The sequence below is a fragment of the Triturus cristatus genome, chromosome 8, assembly GCF_964204655.1.
Source record: "Triturus cristatus chromosome 8, aTriCri1.1, whole genome shotgun sequence".
NCBI lineage: Eukaryota > Metazoa > Chordata > Amphibia > Caudata > Salamandridae > Triturus > Triturus cristatus.
In genome coordinates this window covers 1,127,618,282-1,127,643,479 of record NC_140591.1, presented here as the reverse complement: position 1 = coordinate 1,127,643,479, position 25,198 = coordinate 1,127,618,282, and the positions used below count along the sequence as shown (strand labels likewise).

Here is a 25,198-nt window from a genome sequence, read left to right as displayed (position 1 = left end):
GGCAGGGGGAGCCACGGACAGGTAGGGGGAGCCACAGACAGGCAGGGGGAGCCACAGACAGGCAGGGGGAGCCACAGACAGGCAGGGGGAGCCACAGACAGGCAGGGGGAGCCACAGACAGGCAGGGGGAGCCACGGACAGGCAGGGGGAGCCACGGACAGGCAGGGGGAGCCACGGACAGGCAGGGGGAGCCACGGACAGGCAGGGGGAGCCACGGACAGGCAGGGGGAGCCACGGACAGGCAGGGGGAGCCACGGACAGGCAGGGGGAGCCACGGACAGGCAGGGGGAGCCACGGACAGGCAGGGGGAGCCACGGACAGGCAGGGGGAGCCACGGACAGGCAGGGGGAGCCACGGACAGGCAGGGGGAGCCACGGACAGGCAGGGGGAACCACGGACAGGCAGGGGGAACCACGGACAGGCAGGGGGAGCCACGGACAGGCAGGGGGAGCCACGGACAGGCAGGGGGAGCCACGGACAGGCAGGGGGAGCCACGGACAGGCAGGGGAGTGAGCCTCCCAGTAGCAGTGTGCAGATGCCAGGCCTTCACAAAAGCACTGTCCAAAACAAAAAATAATAATTAAAAAAACAGCGCAGGGGGAGGAAATATAGGGGTTAGGCAGAAACAGACGATGGTGGTTCAGGGGAGTCGTAAGCAGCAGAAGAGTGGAAGGGGAGAAGATGAGGAAAAGCACACACTCCAATGGAGTGATAAAAGGAAACTGACAATGTAAGTCCCTCATATCAGCAGTGGAGGGGTACAACTCATCCAACTCAAAATGATGGCAAAGCAGCAATGCTCTAAAGGCGAAAACCCCAAGAACATGAAGGAGAGTCATCAAATCAAGATCAGGTAGCTGAGGAGACATGAAAAACACCCAATCACAAGCCAGGGGCTAACCCAAAGCCCACTATATATGCTGCACTGTTCACCATAGGTCTTCGACTAATGCCAGCTAAAGCAGTATGGAGGCAAGGACATAAAAACTGTGGTTGTCTATTTTTTTAGAAGGTGCCTGAATACTGCAGACTAACCGCAGCTAACTTTGCAACCAGGAGTAACTTGGGTAGAGTCATTCAAGCAACTAACCTGAAATGAATGGATATGTTTACCTAAGTGGAAGAGGGTGGCTTCAACATGACAAGGACGCCTGCGGAAGAGATATCTTGGCATTGGACACGGACACTGTGATAACAAGACACAATGAATCGCAACACTAGCAAGCACCCAGAGCAAGCATTCCAGAAAGCCCAATCTGGATTTACATGCACACATTTTTAATTTCTTTATTCTGCGGTCTACCAATTTCCACAACACAAAGGTGGACTCCAAGGTAAGCCAGCTATATTCTGAGGTCTGTTAACTTCAGCCCTCCATCACTCTTCTTCCAACCCTACCATATTCATATAAGGTAGCTACAAGCCAACTTCATGATGGCAAATCGAACGATTCTCTTTCCATAAGACGCCTCCACGGTTAGAAGGCATCTACTAAGAATTGATGGACTACAAATTTGTCGATGTTGTCGTCTTTGCTAACACTCTCGCCTTCACAATTATATTATGAGATGAGGGTGACCATAACTTTCAGGTGGCCTAAATAAGATTTAAAATGTACACCCTGCAAAACACTCCATTTGCTGTCCAATAATGACACTAGCAAGTAAGGACTTACCCTCATTAATAAAAATCGCATTGGAGACTTAATGCAATAATAGCAGATTCTAGCAAGACACAAATTAAATTTAGATTGCTATTAAGGACAGCCATCGATGCTAAATGTAATGGGCAGATTTGTCAATGTTAAGCATGAAGCTGGCTTATGCGACACACTACTAAGCATATAATGACAATACAAAATTACACAGTAGTCACATAAAAACAGGAAATTCAATTTCGGACATCTACTGTGGTGACACCATTGCCAACTTGAACTTTGTTATTGTTGTCTATTTGATGTCACTCAGAATCCCTCTGTGAAAAACACTTGTTATTTATTGTTACCAATCTAGTTCTATATTTAATACCCTACTATTAAATCCCAGACAAGCACAATGCAAAAGGCCTAAAGTACCCACTGCTGGTGTCGCGTTAGCAAGCAGTTTAGATGAAGGTGAAGAAGTCCAACAGGTCTTAGAACTGCATGCTGAGCTCTAAGACAAGACTATTCTTTAAAGTTGGAGTCAGGTTAAAGTTCAGCCAACTGGCTGGATGGATCTGGAGAAGGGGAATGCTACTAAGAGCAAGTGAAATAGGGCGATTGCAGATTGGTCAGAGGGTTATTATGCCTTACATATGTTGAGGAGGCAGTGAAGAGTTTTAAAGAGGTAAGAGCTTTGACTGGGCCGGTGAAGTTGTCTTCGGAGGGATCATCTGGGTTGCAAAGTTCTTGCGTGGTGAGAGCTGGCATTCTTAGGCAGGAAGTATGTTTAGTGAATCTTTAACCTGCAATCAATTTCCAGTCTCTATGCCAGATAGAAAGCTTAATAATGTATGACAAAGCACTCACTTTCAATGAGACAGTGTTATAAGCCCTCACTCAGGTACTCATGCAATCTCTCAAGTTGCCAGAGCTTGATACTCTGATCGAACTCTTATCCAGAAACTTCACAAGTGGCAAGAAATCAAGAATAATTTCCTTTGTTTTAAGATAACCTATGCTTTCACAATACTGCACTCCTTATCAGGGTAGGGTCTGCAAAGCCTATGACTTTTGACAACTGTGGCTGGTCTCACAAGCGCAATCCTCCACCGTGAGATATTTGAGAAAAATATGCATTGGCAAAACAACTGGTCTGGCCTTGGTGAGCCTATAACTTATTTTGGAAAGATATGCAATGGAAATTAAAGGTAAACATGCCACGTGCATATGATTGGAGAAAAAAAAGAAAAGTATTCATAACAAAAATAAATAATAAAAAAATCATGAATTAAAAGCAGAACTAAAAACAAAGTTTGAACCATCAACCCTGCCACTGGAGTGGATTCTTTTTTAGGTGGACGTGGAAAAGCAAAATGTCAAAAAGCCAGTGAAAACAGCAAATGGATGAAATGGGCTGAGGCCTTGCCCATGCTTTGGTGGGCAGAACAACCAAAGAATGACGAGACATTCTCCATGTATTATTTATTTATCAAGTTTTATATAGCGCGAACATGACCCATGCTCCCAGGATCTGGACACCCTTGTATTCCCCACGACTGTCTCAACCCTACTGTGATTTAGGAAAGAGCTGAAAACATATCTCTTTAAAGAATCATGATGCCATTCCCTTTTCACTCTTAGAAACCAGCTACCATTCCAATCACATGCGGATTGCGTCTTTGCCTTGGACCCTGTAGATAAACTGCTGCCTTTTGGGTACATATGCGTAGTGTAAATACCACATACTTATATGTAGCACTGACTAAAATCTCCAGTGCTTATTTGTAGATGCATTTATTTTTTGTAATAACGTTTCTGGTAAACATAAGGCCACAAAAAAACAAAAGCTGCGTTTAGGCCAGAACTAAAAATAATAAAGTGAAGAACTGCCAAGTAAATTAATAAAAATAATACCACCCACACTAAAGCAAAAATTGTCCAAATTGAACAAATCACTTAATTTAGAGGACCAGAGAAATCGTAAAAACAAGATACTCAATAAAAATGACGAAGTTAAAAGGTATAATTTGCGACATTAAAAGAAAGTGGCTAGCACTGTATTTTTTTTGTAGATTTTATTTTAGCTAAGCTTCGTGTGCATTACAAAAAAGCAACGGCGGTCCGGATTTTCCACGCAAGACTCATAAGTGAAAAAAATAACCTTTCTGTATACACCCAAAAAAAGTCCACACATGCATAAATATCTTTAAAAAGAAGAGCACTGGAAAAGTTTTGTGTTATTTTTGAGTGGTTTAGATGTATTCTGCTTGAATATCCCAAATTCTACGAGGCAAATAATGGCTACCCATATATCTCTCGGGCATGCACGTGTTGTCTTCCTTCCTCCTCAAAGTGAAATCACTTCAAAATAAACACGCTACGCTGATCAGTGCTGGGGGGAACAGTATAAAGCGATAGGCTGGGGTAACCATTAAAACAAGAATGGAAAATTGTTCTGAAAAAGTAGCATGGTACGTGATGTAACAGTTAAAGTTAAAAACTAGGGTTTGTAATATTTATTGACAAACATTTTAGAGTAAAGGGCCTTCTATCCCCGTCAACTGTTCTTGAAATTGAATGGTCCCCAGCAGATGGGAGTAATGTCTCTTATTACGATAGTAGTGGTGGTGTTCGAGGGGATCAGCAGCAGCGGGGACTTCTGAGCTGATTTCTGGGCTGATTTCCAAAATGAGTAACCGCAACCCGCAAGAGAAGTGGGGAGACATAGGAAAGCACTCAGGCTTTCGCTTCAACAGACAACCGAGATGGCTTCCTTAGAAATACGTTAAACCTGGTCTCAAAGTCCTAACTTTCGCACTTCACACGCACTGCAGTATTGAAGGCAAACAATTTTTTTTTATTTTTCTAAACATGGTAACGTCCAGATATACTTTAAATGTGAAACAAGGGTGGCGCATTTGTCATCGTGTTTCAATGGGAGGTCGTGAGAGCGGACCACCTGCTTGGAAATATCACTGACAGAGCAAGCAGGCTGTCTTCTCTGCAGCGGAAAAAATGTAGTTGAGATAGACCTTAGATACTTTTCCTAACACAACTAGAGTGTGAACCGGGCACAGTAATTACCAGACTCAAAGTTGGCAGAACAGCTGGAAGCGCGTGACGTCATTTAAATCCCTCTCGCGTGGCGTCATTTAAATCCCTATTTAACTTTAATCACAGTGAAGCCCATCTTCATTAGAACCCAACTCCTCCCCAAGCCTCGATGAAGAGTCCTTCATAGGGACTCGTAGAGCCCCATATAGACAGGGGGGGAAGTCCCGGTGTCAGGGTGAGGAGAACGGTTACCATGTTACAATGGTTCCATTTACTCTCACCCTCGCGCTAGGTGATGGCTCGACGGTGCAGTTCCACAGGCGGGTTCACCCGTCATATGTTGTTTCAGTCCACGAGTATCCATATCCTGACCTCTAGCAGGCACTCATGAGGAAAAATGTCAGTTTTTTAACAGGCCTAATAAAGCTGTAAATGTAAATTACATGGGAGCAGAGAAACATGTTGGCCAGTCATTGAATTGAGCACATCCATGCCACTAATGTTTAACTTTGTGAACAATTTAGTAGCTGTGTAGGGCACTATGCTTGAAACGTTCTGAGCAGGTTCTCATTTTAGCTACAGAACAAAGGCAAAGCTCTTTTACTGGCTTACACATGGTTTACCAATACTGTCCTCTGACCCATCGGGGTAAGCTGTAGACAGAATGAAGTACTCTAGGGTGGAATATTAACCGTGTTGTTCTAGGCAGGGACAACATTAGGACCCAGTCGTAGGAATAGATCTACCTTCCTTAGGAAAAGGAGGATGCTGATGAAGGGATACGAGGGCTTGTGATCTATTTATTTGAAAGGTTTTATATAGCGCTAGCTAGACCCGTGGGTATCAGAGCGTTTTACATAAGCAGAAACAGTACAATAAATATAAACAATTGTTCAGGGTAAAGCATAAACAGACAAAAACAACAACTTGATTTAGATATAGAAGGGACGGGCACAAGCAATCTATATGAGAGGAGGGCATGGGGTGAAACAAAAACAGTCAGTTATCACACCACCAATGGTTTGGGAATAAAAAGGGACGGACAAGGTAAATAAGAGAGGAGGGAGGAAGGAGGGGCAATGTTATAAAGGTGATAAAAGCACACAGGAAGGACTCAGCAAAAGATTGAGGTGGGGGGGCAATCATCTGGAGGATTAACATGATATGAACGGCAAAATAAAATAAATTGAGTGTGGAATAGTAGGGCGAGCGAAGGAGAAAAGAATAAGGGTAGTGAAGGGAGGGGAAGGATGGGGAAATGGGGGAGGGCGTAGAGTGGGGGACAGGTAGCAACAACAGATGGTGCCTAAGGAAAGTGGGGGGCAAGTAGAGAGTAGGGATAAAGCACGAAGGATCATTTATACAGGGGGAGATAGAGAGTATGGTCAGAGGAGAGGTTATGGTTCAAAGTATTTGTTGAGGAGGTGGAGTTTAACGTCTTTTTTAAAGCTGAAGTAGGAGGGGTTGCAGTGCAGGACCTTAGAGGGCGAGTTCCAGACGTTCGGAGAGTTCCCTGAGAAGGAGCGAGATTGGGTAGATTTCTTAGTAAACAAGGGGGGATGAGGAGGAGAATGTTGGTGCTTCTCGTCAGTCGGGAGCACACTGCTTTGTTCAGTTTATTAGTAAGGTAAAGCGGGGTTTGTTGGTGAAGAGCTTTGTGTGTGATACACACAGTCTTGTTGAGGCATCTGTCTTCAATGGGTAGCCAGTTGAGGGCTTTGAGGGTCAGTGAGATGTGATCAAATCGTTTGCAGTCCGTGATGAGTCTGGCCGCCAAGTGGAGCACGGATCTAAGGGGACCTAGGTGTACTTTGGGGGTTCCGGGGAGGATAGTGTTGCCATAGTCAATTTTGGAGAGAACAAGAGATTGGACAACCCATTTGAAGTCATTTAAAGGAATGAAGGGTTTAATTTTCTTGAGGTGTCGGAGAGTGAAAAGAGCTCCTTTAGCAGAATTTTTTATATGGTCATTATGGGTAAGGTTTTTATCTAGGGTGAAACCAAGTGATTTGGCCGAGTTGGATAACGAGAGCGAGCAATTAAGGGCATTGAGGTCAGAGATCCAGCTTTGGATGGGGAGTCGGTTATTTTTTGGGGAGAAGAGAATGATTTCTGGGTTTTTTCGGGTTCAGTTTGAGATGATTAGAGAAGAACCAGTCTTGGATCTTACTCAGGGTGTTGTTGAGATGAAGTATGTCTGAGTGGGATCTAATCTTGTAGTAGAGTTGTGCATCATCGGCATAGAAGTGATAATTGATTCCGGCTTGTTTCAAAATGAGGGTAAGGGGTTCCATGAAGAGGTTAAAGATGGAGGGGGGAGAGAATAGAGCCCCAGGGGACTCCCAGGGAGACAGGTGTAGGATTGGAGAGGCAGTCTTTGATTTTGATTTGTTGTGCTCTGTGTTGAAGGAAGGAGGAGAACCATTTGAGGACCAGAACATTAAGGCCAAAGCGAGCTTTAAGTGAGTTCAATAAGGCAGAATGGTTAACAATATCAAAGGCTGCAAAGAGGTCAAGGAGTATAAGAAGGCAGGACTCATCATTATCGAGGGAATATTGAATGTCATCTACGATGTTTAGCATAGCGGTTTCAGTACTACAAGCTTTTCTGAGGCCGGATTGAAGGGAGTCAAGTAAATTGAAATTACCTATGTGTTTGTCCAATTGGAGCAATGCACATTTTTCGAGGGCTTTAGAGAGAAGAGGGAGGTTGGAGATAGGGCGGAGGTTGTTGAGATATAGTTGGGATCGGCAGTTGGGGTTTTCAGAATAGGGGTGATTTGACCGAGTTGAAGGGAGTCCAGGACGCAACCAGTGGCGAGGGAGGAGTTGATATTAGTCCAAGAAGGGGCAATGATGTGATTAAGTTGGTGAACACGGAAACTGCTTGTTTAAGAAAAATCACGGATAACGGGGGCTGCGCGGCACTGATTTTACTTGACCTTAGCGCAGCCTTCGATACCGTGAATCACCAGCTTCTGATCCAGAGGCTTAAGGACGTTGGAATTTCTGGTATGGCATTAAAGTGGTTGCGATCCTTCCTTCAAGACCGATCATTTGTGGTTTTTGATGAACATTTCTCATCGGAACCATTACCTCTTGGGTGTGGGGTGCCTCGGGGCTCATCCCTGAGCCCCACGCTTTTTAATGTGTATATGAGCCCTTTGGCGGAACTGGTAACCCCTCATGACATCCAGATCATTACATATGCAGATGACACCCAGCTAGTAGTTTCTTTTGGTTAAGAAGATAAATCTGCTCCTAATCTGGCGTTGTGTCTGCAAGAAGTGTCGAGATGGATGGATGACTCCTATTTGAAGCTTAACGGTGATAAAACTGAACTGTTGTTCCTGGGAAACTGTCCTCCATGCACTATTGCCCCCTCCTGGCCCAAATGTCTTGGCCCTTCTCCAACCCCAAAAGCTGAAATTAAGAGCCTCGGAGTCTGGATAGACCACAACTTGAATTTTAAAAAACAAGCAAGTAAAATGGCCGCAGGTTGCTACGGTTTGCTCAGAATGCTCAGGAAGATTCTCCACCTACTTCCTCCCACTGTTAGGAGAATAGTGGTCCAGGCACTTGTTCTTTCTTGCCTGGACTATGCTAATGTCCTTTATCTGGGCGTCCCTTTGGTAGCCACCAATAAGCTACAGGTCATCCAGAACTACGCAGCACGACTACTCACCAACTCTGCTAGATGCATGTCTGCTAGACCTTCTCTGGCAACGTTGCACTGGCTGCCGGTTGTGCAAAGGATCCATTTTAAAGCATTATGCATTGCTCATAAGGTCCTCTCTAATAAGGGTCCCCCAGTTGTTAGATCCCTCATTCAGCCATACTGTTCCTCTAGACCACTGAGATCTGAAAATAAGCATCTTGTCCTAGTTCCTTCTATAAAAAGGATGCACAGCGGAGGACGTCGCTACGGGTACAATGCGGCAAAACGTTGGAACAGTTTGCCACTGATGATTCGGTCTGAATCTAATTATCTTCCGTTCCGTAAATGTTTAAAGACTCATCTGTTTCCCTAATTCTTGTATCTGATCTAGGATTTGCTATAGGGCTGGGACGCTCTAGGGTAGCCATGCGCTCTATAAATGTCCTTTCAATTCAATTCAACAAGGTTAGAGGGGAGGGGATCTTTGGTATGCGAGGTTGGCTTAAGTTTAGAAATGATATTGAGCACTTTGAGCTCAGTCATAGGACAGAAATCATGCCAGGAGGCATTGTTTTTCAGAAGTAAACTGGGTTATTTGTGGTGGGTGGGTAAGTGGAGGATTACGTGGTTGGGGGAGTCAGTAAGGGGGGCGTGTCATTGGAAGCGTTGGGGGCATGGGGGGGGGGTGGTTGTGACCAGAGGAAGATGGAAGGATTGGTCGATTTTGGTGATTTTGTCAGAGAGGAAGTTAGCAATCACCTCGCATCTCTCGGTTGAGGTCAACAACTCAGGCAGGGCAGAAGACGTTTGTTTTCTAACAATGTTGAACAGTTCTCTGGGCCAATTTTTGGTACGCTCAAGTTGAGCTCGGAAAAAGGTTGCCTTTTCCGTGAAAATGTGTTTCTTGTAGATAGATCTGGCCGATCTGAGGAGGGCAAGGTGAGAGGAAGAGGGGTGTTGTCTCCATGATCTTTCTGCCAGTCTAAGGTGTCGTCTTTCAAGATTAAGTTCCGGATTAAACCAAGATTTGGACTGGATTTTTCTTTGGTGCTTAAGTTTAAGAGGGGCAATTTGGTCCAGGACGTCGCTAATAGTCTTATTAAAATGCTCTGTGAGTTCATTAACATTTTGGGAGAGGGGGGGGGGGGGGTGAAGTTGCGCTTGGAGTTTAGATTCAAGAACACCGAGGGGGGGGGGGAGGGGGGAGGGGATTTGTTTGAGATTTCTGGTCCACTTCAAGTGTTTGGTATTACTGGTAGGGGGTAGTGGGGCGATGTAAGCAATCTGAAACAGTATGAGGTGATGGTCAGACCAGTCTGTGGGAATGATGTTGGAAAGGGAAGTCAAGTCAGTTCTGGAAATGATAGCATCAAGTGTGGCCCCTTTGATGTGGGTTGGTTTGTGACAGAGTTGCTTCAGGTCGTTAATCTCTAGAAGGTTGGAGAGGCGCATGACAGTGGGATCCGCAAGATTATTCCAGTGGATGTTGAAGTCTCCTAGGAAAATATTTTTCGTGACAGAAAGGGAGGAGTGAGAGAGAAGGTCAGAAAATTCATCAGCAAAGAGAGGAGGTTCACCAGGAGGGTGATGATGTTGTGTAGTCTAATCGGAGGAGAGCCCTGAGTGGTGAGTTCAACGCCGAGGTATTCAAAGATAGAATGGTCAGAGTTTTTTTTAGAGTGGTGATTTGAAGTTCATTTTTGTAGATTAAAGCTCGTCCCCTCCCCTATTCTGTCGGGTCTGTCTTTCCTAATGATGGTGTAACCGGGGGGAAAAGTAAGTCGAGGATAGCCGTCAAATGTTCATTGAGCCGAGTTTCTTTCAGGAAGGCGATGTCAATAGCCTCAGTGAGAATGGTTTCAGAAATTTCAGTAGCATCTTGGACTGCTGATCGACAATTCACAAGCATGCAAGAGAGGGGTTTGGGGTTGTCATTTATAGGTTTGCAAGAGTGGATGGAGGTGAGTTGGGTTCGGGACCGAGGAGAGATGGGAGAGGAAGGGATTCTGTTAATGCCCGTAATCACTGGGACACTGGCAGTTTTACAAGAGTGGATTGAGGTAAGTTGAGCTGGAGGTGGAGGAGTGATGAGAGAGGAGGGTGTTCTGTTAATGCCCATAATCACTGGGCTGTTGGAGTAGGGGAGAGGGAGATCCGTTATTAAAGGCTTAGGAAAGTACGACTTGACTAGGTTAGTAAGGTTAGAAGTGGAGAGGTAGCTAGCTGCAGGGGGATGGTCTGTGAGTTCGATTGCAGATGGGGATAGTGCGCCATAGTATAGATTAGGGTAAGTCCTAGAGTAAATGGCGTGGTAATCCTCTCTGAGACGTAAAAGTTCGGCTGTCATGGCAGTGAGTTTATAGTCTATGTAAGTGTTTGCGCAATAAGAAAAAGGGGGGAGTCGGTGGAGGGGGGATGGTGGGGAGTCAGTGTTGATAGAAGAAGGTAATCGAATGAGCGGAGGGGGAGTGAAGCAGGAGGCGGGAGTTGGGACAGTGTTCTGGGTGAAGAACAAGGGATTTAGAGTAGGGAAGGGTGGTTCAGTACTGGAGTTAGTAGAGGGGATGAGAGGGAGTGAGGGTAGCAGGGAAGGACCGCATCGGATAGAGTGGGGAGGATGGTATTGAACAGAGTATTTCGAGTATAGAGGGGCGGTAAGGTATTGGATTCAGGGAAAGGTATGGGAGGGGACAGGAGAGAGCGAGGGATACCAGGATCAGACACTTCGGGTTGAGTAGGGAGGATGTTATTGGGTGAAGGAGAGTTAGGCGTAAGGGAGCGTACAGTAGGATATTCCAGGGGCGGGGGCAGTAAAGCCGAGGTGGGGTTGAAGGAAGAGAAAGGGAGGAGAGAAGGAGTACGAGAAGGGTCGTTATCAAGAGTAAAAAGTGGGGCGTGAGAACTAGAGTACGGGTCAAGGGGGGTTCCACTGGGAGGTAAGATTAAAAGGAACCCACTTTATGAACCCCTAGGGTGTCTCGTCCACTCCATGCACCTCCGACACCCAGTCTAGTGGATACCCCAATCTGTGAGATTTAGGAGGAAACGTACCAAGGTACAGTCATCATCACTAGAACCTTCAAACAATGGAGCGCTTACACGATGACTGAGGTCCAGATACTTGCTTTACAAATGTTAACAAACCTTCAGCACTTTCCTTCAACTGCACAGATTTACACACACCTAACCCCGTAAACAATAACACTTGCACTATAATGCTCCTCTACTAAAACATAATTTACACGGTGGTATGACTGTGGTTTGACTGCATGCCTCCAGGTGCACAGAGTGCTAGCTCTGTTGCATAATCTGCACGGTCACTGAATGTAGAGAGAGAAAGAAAGAGAAAAAAAGAAAGCAAAAGGAGAAAAGAGAGAGAGAGAGAGAGAAACAAAGAAAGACACAGAGGAGAGAATGAAAGGAGACCCAAGTGTGTGTAATCCATGCGGGTAACAACCACCATCACCGGCCCTCTGCAGGTACATAAACAGCCGAGGCCCCGCAAAGAGCAGTAACAAGCAAATAGCCAGACATCACCCATGGGTTATTAAGGCAGGCAGCAGCGATCCATCAGGATAACACCTGGGCATAGATCTTATGTCAAGCATGGAAACGATGCTTTGCAATGGCTCAGGCTTAAAATGCTGCAGAGACTTAACTACATGGCTAACACGTTGAGAGACAGCTGTGCACGAGCTCACTATCAAACATTTTTTGGATGCTTGATTGAATTGTTACATTGAGGACAAGCATAAAATAAGAGAATAAAATGATTTGAAGCACATCTCAGGGACAGTGTAATTAAGAGCACAGTACAAGGTGAAAAAGAGTCCCACAGGGGAAGGGGCAACCTTTCCTTGCCCTGTCTTTATTGATTCGGTAGATTAATTGGACATTACACTAGATGGCGCCAAGTGCCACGTTCACTCTTTCGCTGGACTACGTTTATTTTAATACTTAGAAATGGGTGCTTAAAGCACCCGGCAAAAACAGAAAAAGTGTCAAGAGGGCCCCACATTATGTTTTTGCTACATGCATCAACAACACGATTGACAGGACTGAAAGGGGACACAGATAGCCTGGCTAGAGAAAACAGACAAAAAAATAACAATTTAAGCACAATGACAAGCATAAGTAGAGGCAAGCACAGGTAGTATGCGTCAATGAGCATCTGAGCTAATTGGCGAACAGCACAGGTGTTCGACTGCAGGCAGCATAATACACCATAGCAAGTACACAGGAACACCACAGCACAGAGCATGGGCATTACCTTCCAGGGGGCATGGGAATAATCTGGAAGGAGCTGGGGGGGTATATGTGCCAGTGAGCACAGGGATATAATGTGGTGCTGACGATGGGGCTAATGAGGCAGGGAGAATGTAGCACAAGAGCAAATCTATTTGATGATAAGCCAGTCGAAAATGTGGCCAGATGTAAACTAGTTGGAATCAAATAGATAACATGGCAGAGAATTGTGGGAGAACATGGCAACGAGCATGCTGATAATGTGGCAGCGATTTATATTATGTTTGCAACGTTACTAAATACAGTTTTCTGGTGCTGTCACAGAGAATTCTGGGAAAGCACAACTTGAAAAGCCAGAACTAAAATAGCTTTAAAGCCTTAGAGAAGAGCAAAGCTTCCAAAGCACATCAATAGCGTGGCAGAAAGTTTGGTATATAGCATGGTGAACAGCATGCCAAAAACTGCCAGAGAGCTAGGCAAAACGTGGCAGACAGTATGAGGAAAAAAGCGGTGGAGCGCAGGGTAACAATATGGCAGACAGCACAACATTGGGGAGAGAATGTAGCCTTATGGCTAGAGCGGTCGACCTCGAAGCTGGGGTACAGGGTTCGAGTCTCGGCAACGACGATCAACATCCTGTGATTGTGGGCAAATCACTTAATCTTCCCGTGCCTAACAAAACAAGCATTGGCATAGCCAATAGGTCTCGCCTTTGGGACCTTATAAGTGTTTAGCTATGCAACAGTTGCATAACTAAATACCGATAAGGTCCCAAAAGCGAGACCTATTGGCTAGGCAAAGCGGAAAGTGATCGCGATCACGCTCAAACATCAAAGCAGCCGCGGTAAAGCGCAGTGTGCGCGCCCGCGCACATGCTCTGTAGCTCTAGGCTGGCCTGGTAGCACTTTTTGGAGCCCTCTCAATAAGTCTCGCCAGACCAGCACATGCGCTGGGTCAGGCGAGACCTAACAATGAATGTGTCCTTCTGTAACGAAACTGGTGCTCATGTAAAGCACTCTGATATCCGATTTCTCGGGTCTGGTTCACGCTATATAAAATTCTAAAATAAAAAAATTAAACAGAAGGTGTATTTTTAATGCAGGTTCACCGGTAGGCATATTGGCGCTGAACAACAGATGTATATTGTTACCCAACTCAATGGTACTCATTTTATCGATCTCAGATGGACTGAGTGGACTCACCGAGATTTGAACCTGTGACCATGAGGTCGAATACAGGCCCCTGCAGTGGGTGCATTAGTTCACTCAGAGCAGGCTTCTCCAATGAGTAGCTCGTGAGTTACTGGCAGTTCTCCAGCTACTTTTAAGTAGCTCTCCTGTGTGCAGCTCAGTTTGCTCAATTAGAAGCTTTGTTTGGTCGAGTATGTATACCAAACTCGAGAGTGTGTATTTAAGACGAAAATTCACTTTCAGAACTCCTAAACTGATGTTTGGAAAAAAATGTCTTAATTTCCAACATATTTTAAAGCTGATATTTGAGCGATAAATCATGTGGCACTGGTGAGACGTATTACAAATATCCTTACATTGGTGCCAGGGGCATTGCAGCCTTGGCTGTCATGTGGAGGTATCTGAAATTGACAAAACCTCTTTTACATTACAGCTGGCAACCATGCCTGATGCACTGAGGTGATAAATTAGTAATCTGGCATATGCTGGTAATTAATGTAATCTTGTCTGATGTGGTCATTAGGAGTGGCTCTTACTAGTAAAATGGTGATAGACTCCTGACAGAGATATTGAGAACATAGGCATGATGTGGCAGGGAAAACTTTGAAGTGTGTGTTTCTGCTAGGAGGACAAGTATAAGGGTGAGGTGAGTAATGCAATAAGGTTCTGAGTCATAATGTAGCAAGCATGCTATTGGAGTAAGCACAAAATGATGGCGAGCACAGGCATACACCGCAAGCAGCCTAATTAACCCCTTCAGTGCCAGCCCCTTTCCCCGCCCAGTGCCGGCCGTTGCATTAGCGGGCGGGGTCTATGACGAGCTGGACTCGTCATGGGCACAGCGCCACCGCGGCCCATGACGAGTCCAGCTCGTCATGGGCACTGAAGGGGTTAAATACATTCATGAAAGCCGATAGCCCCTTACCGGCACCAACAATCAACAAGTTCCTCTTTCTTCTCTCTCCTTTCAGAGATAATCAAAAACAGACAAAAAACACCCAATTGATCCAAAACTGAACAAAATCCATCCAAAAAACACCCACCTTCCCAGGCGACCAAGCCCAAGTTAAAAAAAAAAAAAAAAAACAGTAACTAGTAACAAGGCCTTCTTCCTACTACTATCAAGTCAAGTTTTCACCTCTTCAAAAATGTCTGGTGTCTGATCAATGCATCGCTCGCCCGAGTTGTCATTGCTAGATTTCTAAAAATAGGCTAGATTACCCCTACGGTGAAAAAGTCCACACCTGGTCCCAACTTGTTGGTTAACTTCAGACGTGTTTCCAAACTACCCAAGCTATGTAGTCATTAAATAGAGTCTCAAAACAGCAAATTAAGTATATTAACATCAATCAACTAGTAATCGAGAGATCTATTTTCAGCATAGAGACACACCCTAAAGGCCAAGCATACCTTTCCAGATGGGTATGACCCATGCTTACTCGCCTTACTTGATCTATCAGCAGCGTTCAACAATGTGGATCGCCACAGGACACTATGTTAGCTGTAACATAGATCTGGATTATGTAACCAAGATCTTAATTGGTTCTCATGTTTGTCATCTCACCACACCCAGCTTTGGAGGATGACATCTGAAACAGTGCACAAATGATGCATGGCATCTCCCAAGGCTCTGTATCAACAATACAGCGTTTAACCTTTATCTTAAACCACTACGTTCCTTTCTTCCTTTGGGATCTCGAGTCTCCAGCCTCTTGAATACTGATGACACTCTGCTTTAGCTAAAAACATTATCCATTAAGGACATTCTCACACTTTGACTTGTCTCATGAATCTCTAGAAGTGGGTTACTATCAACATTCTCATGCTTAATCCCCAAAAAGGAGTTAATCCTCTTCACACCCAAGCTTAACATTTTTTTTTTTACCCAGCACCTCTAGCTGAACAGGTTCTCCTCTTCTCTCTCCATCTCAATACAATAGTTGGGAATTTACCCTAATAACACTACTGCTATCATGCCACACTAACAAAGTAGCCCAATTTGACAACTTCTTCCTCTCATCCGCTCAAGAAAATTGTAAACTTTCCCACACCAAATCAAAAGAAAAGCGCAGCACATACTCTAATCATATTTCGCCTGGACACTGGAAATGGCACTCTGGCTGGTGAGCCCTACTGCACTCTCGGCCCACTCCAAGCTGTTCTTCACACTACAGCCTCACGCTTCTTAGCCAAGAGAAGATTTGACTACAATGCCTCAGTGTTGAGACTGAAGCTGTCTTCTAATGTAGGCCAGGATGAAATGTAATATCTGTTGCCTTATGAAGAAAGCTCTCTGGTAAACGAAACACACACCTATCTGGCCAAATTGTTGACTTCCTCTAAGAGACATAGGGGTGTGGGAAGAAAGACTCATTGCAACTCGAAATCACGAAATTCAAAGCATCCTTAGCCCTGAACATTCCTTTAGTGGTGGAGCAAATAACCTATGAAACTCTCTTCCTCTACAATAACCCAACTGAACATCCTCTCTTGAGGAACTAGCTGCAAACTCATCTCATTCATCTTCACCAGAACCAATTCTGAACCTTAAGTTACCATGGGGCTCACGACTGGTCAATAAAAATTGCCCATGGGAAAAACTATAACTGCAGCTTCCAATTTTCCCCAGGCAATTTTACCAGCAAATTCAAGGTTCTATAGGTCAAAAAAGAGATTAACGTGCAGATGCATTCATGCCATACTTGATATTCATATGTGTTCCCCATAACCATCCCGTTTTCCCTAAGAACATTTTCCAGGTTATACCTGAAGGAATATACGTTGGGGCAAAGAACCTAGAGTGAGAAAACTGTGCACAAACTCGGAAGTACGAAATTACGAGCAAACCTAATCGGAGCCTAAATTCGGATTTAGAGCGCAACAAAGAATTATGGACATTGTCTCCAGTTTATCCAATGTCTTCTATTTATTTCACTACCTAAAAATTCTTAATTTCAACAGTTCTTGTTCTGCGTAAAGAACAGTAATACCTTTTACTGCAGTGGCTCTATAGAAAGATGTTAAGTAAAAACATGGTGGCAGGCATAATGTTGCGGTGCAGATTTTACAAGGATGTGTTTTTTCGTTAAAAACTTTGCAATAATGATTTGAGGAAAACAGGTATTGAGTTCCTCCAAGAGCAGGTACAACTGATTAGGCGACCATGGGCTTTAAACTCAGCGACTATTGGAACAATCTGGATACGCCTTATCAAGGGTACAAGTACACAACAAATAAATAGCAACAGGATAACATTGTCTGCACCACAGACCTAGTTGTTATGACAGGGCATTGATAATAAGTGGAACAGATGTATACAACAAGGCGCTAAGCAACAAGTATGGACTTAATGAACTGCAAGCAAACCGTAATAACCATTACTTTGTACAGAGCCTTCTGTTTCCCATGACCCAACCCGAGGGCAGCTGAAATGGCAGGTAGCGTGTTACGTGAACCCTAAAGTAAACAAATACAATGGTAGAAACATAGGAAATGTACGACAGGAGGAAGGTGGTTGAGCACACCGAGGGAAGGAAGGAGGCGCGAGCGTGCTTGCTAGTGGAAAAGAACTCAAAGGTGGCAGGGGTTGGGTTTAGCAATGGGAGAGAAGCAGTGACAAAAAGGTTTGGGATTTCTTCGTGACACGGCGTCATGGTTGTTGTGGGGCGCAAAAGTAGCCAGGAAAAATATGGAGTGGCTTGGAAGGTTGAGTGTTGACAAGGTGCACTTAGGAAATGAGCTGTGGGATAGATCACTATATAAATTCTAATCTATAGGTATGACAATGGACGGAGCGGCGGAGGCAATTATTCGAGCACCTACCAGTAAAGCGGCCCCCGCTGTCCCCGTGCCCTCGCCGCCGCTGAAGGATGAAGTAGTTATTGGACTTGTGTGTGACCCAGAGCTTCAGGGCGCTCTTCAGCACCACCTCCTCAGGTTTCAGCCACATCGCTGACGGGTACGAGAGGCGCGGCGGCTGCTGCTGCCCGGGCCCCGGAGCCCAGCTTTATCACATCCACGGCGAACCCCCCTCGTGGGCACCCGCCTGCGCCGCTGCAGGTGCCCCCTGCACCAGCTTCAGCCGCTTCCCGCAGCCGCCGTAGCCCGGCTTCGGAGCAGCACAGTTCCGGCATCCAGGGAGGAAGTTCCGTATCCTCCTCCCCTCTTTCCAGCGGCCTCTGGCGCCTCCTCCCCGCAGCACATGGATCTGCTCTCCGCCTCCCGAGTCCAGGCCAGGCTCGACGCAGAGGTGTGTGAGGCGACGGGGCCTCCCCAAAACATGCGACCGGGGCTCCACACACAATACCCCGGTTAGGTGGGGCTCGAAAATTTGAGGGAAGGGCGTCCTGAAACTAGTATTGAGGCTTCAAAAGCGAGAGTCCCTCACACGAGTACCATACAACTATGAACAGCGAGAGCTCAGATAACGCCTGAGAAGTGTGTTGTGTTTCAAAGACTCAAACATGAAGTGTGTGCACGAGAAGGCTCGGTGTTCGAATGAGACACCTTATGTTTTCAAAGGAATGCAACTTGAGGCATCGGAATGACCTAAACGTCCTGCTGCTTGAGGTATCAGGGCGAGTAGAATCAGAGGTGCGTTTTCTAGGCTAATCCAGTCGTCCGCCCCTAAACTCATTTAAAAGTTTAAATTACAAACAGACATACGAACCATAAAAAAATTCGAGCTACAAACATGCTACAGTACATTACTTTGTGTAGAAAATATAATCATATGCTTCAGAGCCTCAAAAGCATTCTTACCAAGTTGACATCCATATAAGTTTGCCTGCAGTCTACTGGATTTCCTCACTCAATTCGACGGTATGTTAGAGGTGGTGTTTGGGGTGTGACAACCCTCTCCCCCGCAAATAAATGCTTTTTTTGCTTGGTAATTGGGTCTTGGGGCCCTGAGTTGGGTCTGCTATGTCTCTGTTGGCTTTTCTCGTTTTCCTGATTTCACTCAGAGGTTTTAACTTGTTTATCGTAGCAAATTGGCACCCATACAAATACTGCTTGAATAAATGCAAATGTACTACTTTGTGGAATTCACAAACATTGGCAGTAGTACGCTTGGAAAGCTGTGAAGGTCTCAGACTTCCAGGCACACTACTGGCTCTCAAACACCAAAAGGTACTGGGGTGAATTCTTGCAAATAGTCTAACCACTGGCAACTGCTCAGGGTGGCATTACGAACCATCATTGTTCACCCACTGTGCTACACTATACAGAGGCTCTGATTAAGGGACTACCAGACAGAGTAAAGGCAGATAGGGTGGCAAAGGACTTTACACCTGCCACCATGCCTGTCAAAATTCAGAGATGTCCGCCGGCCCTCGGACTTCTCAATACATTGACAGGAATTGCTATAAAGGCGGTTTCCATCTAACTTTTCCAACGTTTTTTATTTTTCAAAACCAAACAGCCAAAGTTTGTTTTTCAAAAATAGATGAACAAATAACCCCCACATCATGGGATTTTTCTCCCATAGTGTGGGTGTATTTTTCTTTTTTTACTGTCCCTCACAGTCAGACTATACCTGGTAGTGACTGACAGTAAAAATACATAAAAGCCATCTGACCATCCACTCTAAATAGAGCAGATGGTCGGAAGGCTTAGCGCTGACAGCCTCTACTCAGTGCTTAATTTGTGCCAGTGCTTAGCACCGGCACTTAATTATCTGGGCTGGGTCTACACTCATTTAGTGCACCGAATGTAATTGGTTTGATAGTAATTAGTTGAGTGCTACTCTACCGCGTAAGTTAGACTGTTACGTACTGGTTGCGTTGTGTTGTTGATGACTGATGTTGAAGTACTGACAATTCTGTTTATGATTATTCGACTGATTATATGTTGATTGATGATGGCGTGGCGATTATGCTTATAATTCGATTCAACTGATTATGATGATGATGGCATGGTGGTCGGCGGCCCGGCCCGGGCTTGATGGATTCAGTTACTTTTGGTTTTGGTTACAGTTCCACAAATGACAAATCTCATTCTGCAAGGGTTGGGGCTGTGCGCGGCAAGCAGCGTTGTACAGATTTTTTTTAATGGTAATGCACGCGCGTTCGCTGCTGAACCACACCCCAGCATACCGCACGGCCTCACCTCGCTCTCTCACCACCACCGAGTCATCATGACCATTGTTCAAGGGTACAAGAACCGTTCAGCAGCGTCGGTTCACTTCTAACTTAGGTATGAAAAGTAAGCCAGCAGCAAGCACGAACGGCCAGGCCAGACGACGTTGTTGCGGTGTGACGATGTGCATTGGCGACTTATTGGCATTGAGGACTCAGAGTAGCCACCAGTGACGTAGTCGCTGTCAGCAATGAGTGAGTACTACTACTGGCCAGTCTGACTCTGGCCAGTGCCGCGGCTGCTGCCCGCCAGTAACCGCACCAGCCACCAGGTGAGGCAAGGCAAGGCCTAATCAGTTAAACTTAAAATAAAGCTGCACAGCAGCCTAACTAAGTAAGGCTGCAGCCTGCGCACTACTGCAGTAGTCGGTGTGTGTGTGTGTCCCTGTCCCGAACCGACCAGTAACTTAAGTTTTAATTGACACACACTGTGACTGGCTGGCTGAACTGTTACTGTAAAGTAAGGTAGCGGCCGAAGCCGCCATGTGATGCCACCATGATCATGCCGCCCGTCCTGTGGGTGGCAGTGGCGTGGTGGTGGCCCATGCCAATTGCTTGCTTGCCAAACCAACCAACGCTGCTTTTTGTTTGGGTGCGCACAGTCCTGCGTGTCAGGCGCCTCCCTCCACCCTCGGAATCCTCATCAGACAAAACACACAGACTGAGAGGACAGGGTCCAGTCACAATTATACTGCGTGCATTCTAACTCGGCAACCTTAGTGGGGCTTGGACTTGTGACTGGGCCGGGGTGGTGGGCCCAGTAGTCCCAAAGGTAAGCAGAGGCCGGGTTAACCCCCAGCACTTGGGTGGAACCTGGAAGTGAGTTGACGTTGACACGATCCAACTCTCCATTCTCAGACAATCAGAGGAAAGAATGAGAAGCTTTGCAATGTATATTCTTGTTTTAAAAGCACCTGCTGCTGTCGAGTTCTTCCCAGGCCTCCAGTAATATTCAGGCATAAATTAAAATGTCAAGATAACTCTGATGATTAATCGTCTTCCTGGAGAGAGCCAGAGAGTTTTGTCTAGGGGAAGTTGTGACTGCTTGTAACGTAATACAGATGGTTAATATACCTGCTGCAAAGAACGTTTACCATGCAGATCAAAAAGTGCATATAATATAAAGTAGGTCAGTGTGTTACTGCTTCTGTCAGAGAGATCCTTTTGTTACTTGCAGTTTGTAAGTTAAAATCCTATCATAGAACAGTAAGCTATTAACTGTCATCAAAGAGCTGCATGCAAACTGCACGTTATATATTAGAGCTATATGTTTTTTTTGCCCAATATTTCTTTATCCTAATCTTGCAAAAAGGTTCATTTGGGTAGAAATCAATTCTTATTGGAGAGAACCCCTAACAATGCTGTTATGTTTTAAATTCTGAGTTTGTGCTTTTCCAGACTTAGAACTCTTAAACTATATTGCTTACAATGACAATCATGGATGACATGTGACTTCTATACCTTGTACTCCTGTTTGATGTAACATTCCCTATATACTGATTTACACACGTAGGATTGTATCTATGCAATGTGTGTATGATGCAAAGTGCTCTGACACCTTACACTGGTATGATAGGCGATCTAAAACGAAATTAATCTGAGAGACAGTGGTTATGTTATGGGGACTTGAACGGCAGGGTTAAAGGGTGGTACTGAGGGAATGCGTGTGAGGGGTGGTCATTGAGGGGCGCCAACAATGTTGCACAGGGCGCCACACTGCCATCAGTGTTAAAGCCGGCCCTGAGCGAAGTAACCTTTTGCGAAGGGTAGGAATATTGCATAATGTGCAGTGTGGTGGTAGGCAGCGTGATGCCGGTTGCAGCAGGTCACGTCACCGCTTGGTAGTAGTAGCATGATGTAATATGTATTAAAGAGATGATGTGCAAAAAAGGAGTAGGTCAGCCATCGCCCTCTCAGTGTCCTCCATTAATTTAATTCGAACTTCAAAGCAATCTATAATGCGCACCGGCTGCCACCTGAGCATTTGATTACACAGGCCGCCCCATTGACTTTTCATGCCACTGGCTTTCTTCAGTGACTCGTGGGTATTTATTTTTCCCAAGAATAGTTTGCTTTTATTTATGGCGGAGGTTGGCAGAGCAGCTGTATCTGTCTCTACTAAGGAAATACTTTTGCCTAATGAAGTTTATTTATGCCTGTACTTTCTTAACGTCATTATTACTAACAGCCGCAGAAGCATGGTAGCAAGAGGGAGGTGAGGTGAAGAATAACTTAGAAGATGCCAGTAGGGAGGAAAGTGTAGGAAGCAGAGAGAGAGCCAGAGGTAAAGAGGGGTGAGCCGTGAGGTTACATACCAAGAGAGAGATGACAGCGCAAGAGATGGGTGAGGAGAGAAGGAAAGATATATAGAAAGACAGGGTGTTGAGGGAGGGATAGGTAGACTAGAGAGAAACTAAAGTAAAGACAATCAGAGTTAGAGGTAGACATATACTGAATAACCCCATACCCCTTCGGCCACTGGAAATGACTGTGACTGACTCATTCAAGTTTATTGCATGATTTTATTCAGTTTATCTGTTTAGAGTGTTTTCACAACACTTTGGTTTATTTTGCCACATAAGCTATGTAAAAGGTGTACCTTTGTACTCATAGACTCTGTTCAAAATGGCATACCCTACCCCAGTATTGTCCTTTCCCCAAATCAGCACATTTAGCACTGAAATTGTCCCTTTTCAGTGCATTAGTGATTTTAGCTAATTTATTCCAAAATTGTGCTTTAAATGCACTTTTGATTTAATCTTTTTCAAAATGTTCACAGGAAAGGGGAACCTCCTATCAAAACCTTACTATGAGGAAGGCTCCCTTCCAGAAATTCAGATCGGGTATATATTACAACTGACTTTTAGCAGTGCCAGTTGACGATGTGGGTGGAGCTAATATAGTTAGTGGGTGGAGCCAGTGGACGAAGTGGGTGGGGACAGAGAAAAGTAGGTGTGGTCTCCGACAAACATTTGAGCACCTGCACTTCATATTTGACAAATTAAGCACTGCCTTTACTCTATTGGGCCATTGGAGGAAGTTTTACACGCACAGAGTACATTTTTATCCCTCTGTGTAAAACTTACAGTCTGCCGGACTCAAAATTTGCTAGGCGGACCTTGAGTTCCCCCTGCAGCCCACTGCCATTTTAGTTGGGAAATTTGAGATTCAGAGCCCCGAATTTCAACAGACTAAGCTACACCCCTGTCCATTCCTTTGCTTAAATGTGACTCTTCCAAATCAGACTAGCTGCTTGGTCTTGTTTTATGCAATCAGAATTGACAAACATAAGGCAGGAGAATTCTGACTGGCACATCAAATATACTTGTCAACCAATGCTTGATCTGTGAAAGAATGAATGCCATTGCCCAAAGCTCTGCTCAGAAGCCCACGGCTGGCACTACCTGCCTCTCACCTCCTCGCAATCCCACTGCCGACCCATCTGCCAGTGCAATTTGATTGTCAAGCCTTCAGACTTTTACCAGCATCCACAACTGCAACCCCAAATTAATTCAGACATCTATTATGAGACAACCAATAGTCTGGTCTGCAAAAAATGCGCCCATAGAAGGCCAATCAAAACATCCAGAAACATTGAATCACCGAGAACTCACAACGTTAGTTTCACCAATTCCCTTGAGTAGCATGGCCCACTGCAAGGGGTCTCAGTGGCACTAAACTCCCTTTCACAGTGAGGGAGTAAGTCTGAAGGACAAAACTCCGCTTCCCCCCTACTCCCCACACGCCAAGCGATCCACCCACTCTGCATCCCCAGCAGCTTATTCCAACTACAGATGACTTGTTACAACTGCAGGAAGACCCCCCTATTTCAGGCATGATAACTGACCCAATGCAATGGAAAGGGAATATTCGAGCCTCAGTATTTGGGAGAGAGCTTGACAGTCTTTCAGGATGTTTTCTTTTACCTGGGGCAAACCACATACAAGAGGCAGCCGTATGGCAGAGACCACTACTCAGTACCCTGGACGAGACCTCCAGGACATTGCAATTTCAATCAGATAAGCTGGATATTCAGATCACTCTGCTGGAAACACTTGCTCAGTATATCACATCAATTGACACAAGATTTGAACGCCTTTCGGCGACAGTAAAAGACCTCCTGAGCGAATCAACAAAATCTCTTCCAAACATACAGTGGTGGCTGGTGACAGTTTAATGTGGGGTAGAGCATAAATGCCTGTCTTGAATGTCATGTGGCTAGTGAGCCCAACTCTTACAATTCTGGCGGCCAACCAATGATCATAGCAACAGAAACAGCAACCCACTGAACTACCCTAAGAAAAACCATCAGGGTCAAATACAAATATTTCTGAAAGTAGCAAACTTCCCTTTGAGTTTAAGGAAATTATTGTGAAAATAAAAATAACTTCAAATTTCTGCAGTGTATTTTAACACTTCCCCTTTACGAGGTAGTGGTGCCCAAACCTGAACGGTTTCAATATTAAGTGAGGTCTCATGGCCACAGACACACCACTGTACTTAACGCATATCAGGACTGATGATTCAAGACTAACGGAAACACAGTACATTATTCAAAAGAGAACCACATTATTGTTTCTGGCACAGCAGCTCAACAGTGCAGTCTTTTTAGGTCTCGCCTACGCAGCGCTCATGCGCTGCTTAGTAGGCCCTTTAGCCGTCGCTCTGCTCTTTTTGGAAGCACATACTCATGCTTGTGGCAGCATCCAACTTGCGGGAGCGAGCACAGGCATGCCACAAGCACGAGTATGTGCTTCCAAAAAGAGCAGACTGCGCGCACACGCACCACTCCCGAAAACAGCTGCTGCTTGTTAATTAGTGCAGCGCGCACGGCACGCACCACTCGTGTGTTTAGCTGCTACTTTTTTTTTTTAAACCACTATGAGAGGTGCAGCTGAGAAAGTGTTTGCAGTACTTTTAAGAAGCTGATAAATTAATGTTTGATGTTATATGAAATCATTATTGAATACAAATGTTACTTCACATTTGTGAAAAGGTGGGTTTCAAACATTCCCTAAAAGAATGCTCAGTATTAAAATCCACAATTTTTTGCTTGGACTTTTCATTCAGCGTGCTCGCTACGATAAGGCGAAATGTGTTATTTCTATTTCAGCAGCTCTGCATTCACTCCTGCTTCCTTTTAGTCACACGAACTCTGTACAGTGCAATAGTTCGTTATTAAGAGACCATGGCTGTACACATACATGCATATCTCAGCATCCTGCCATATTGAGTGCTGAAATACATGACACCCATTGAATTTAAAGAAAGG

At 45.1% G+C, this 25,198-nt stretch overlaps 1 protein-coding gene across 2 annotated transcripts in view; it reads right to left on the bottom strand.

Annotated features, from left to right (window-relative positions):
- Positions 1-17,945, bottom strand: part of TBC1D8 (TBC1 domain family member 8) — a 415,888-nt gene extending 397,943 nt beyond the window's left edge. The window contains exon 1 of one of the 2 annotated variants that reach the window (XM_085622761.1): positions 17,612-17,945. In XM_085622761.1, coding sequence (XP_085478887.1) covers positions 17,612-17,738 — 127 coding nt within the window. In that variant the 5' untranslated portion in view covers positions 17,739-17,945. The remainder of the gene's footprint in view (positions 1-17,611) is intronic. The other variant, XM_085622760.1, reaches the window with a different exon arrangement.
- Between the last annotated feature and the right edge of the window lie 7,253 nt (positions 17,946-25,198).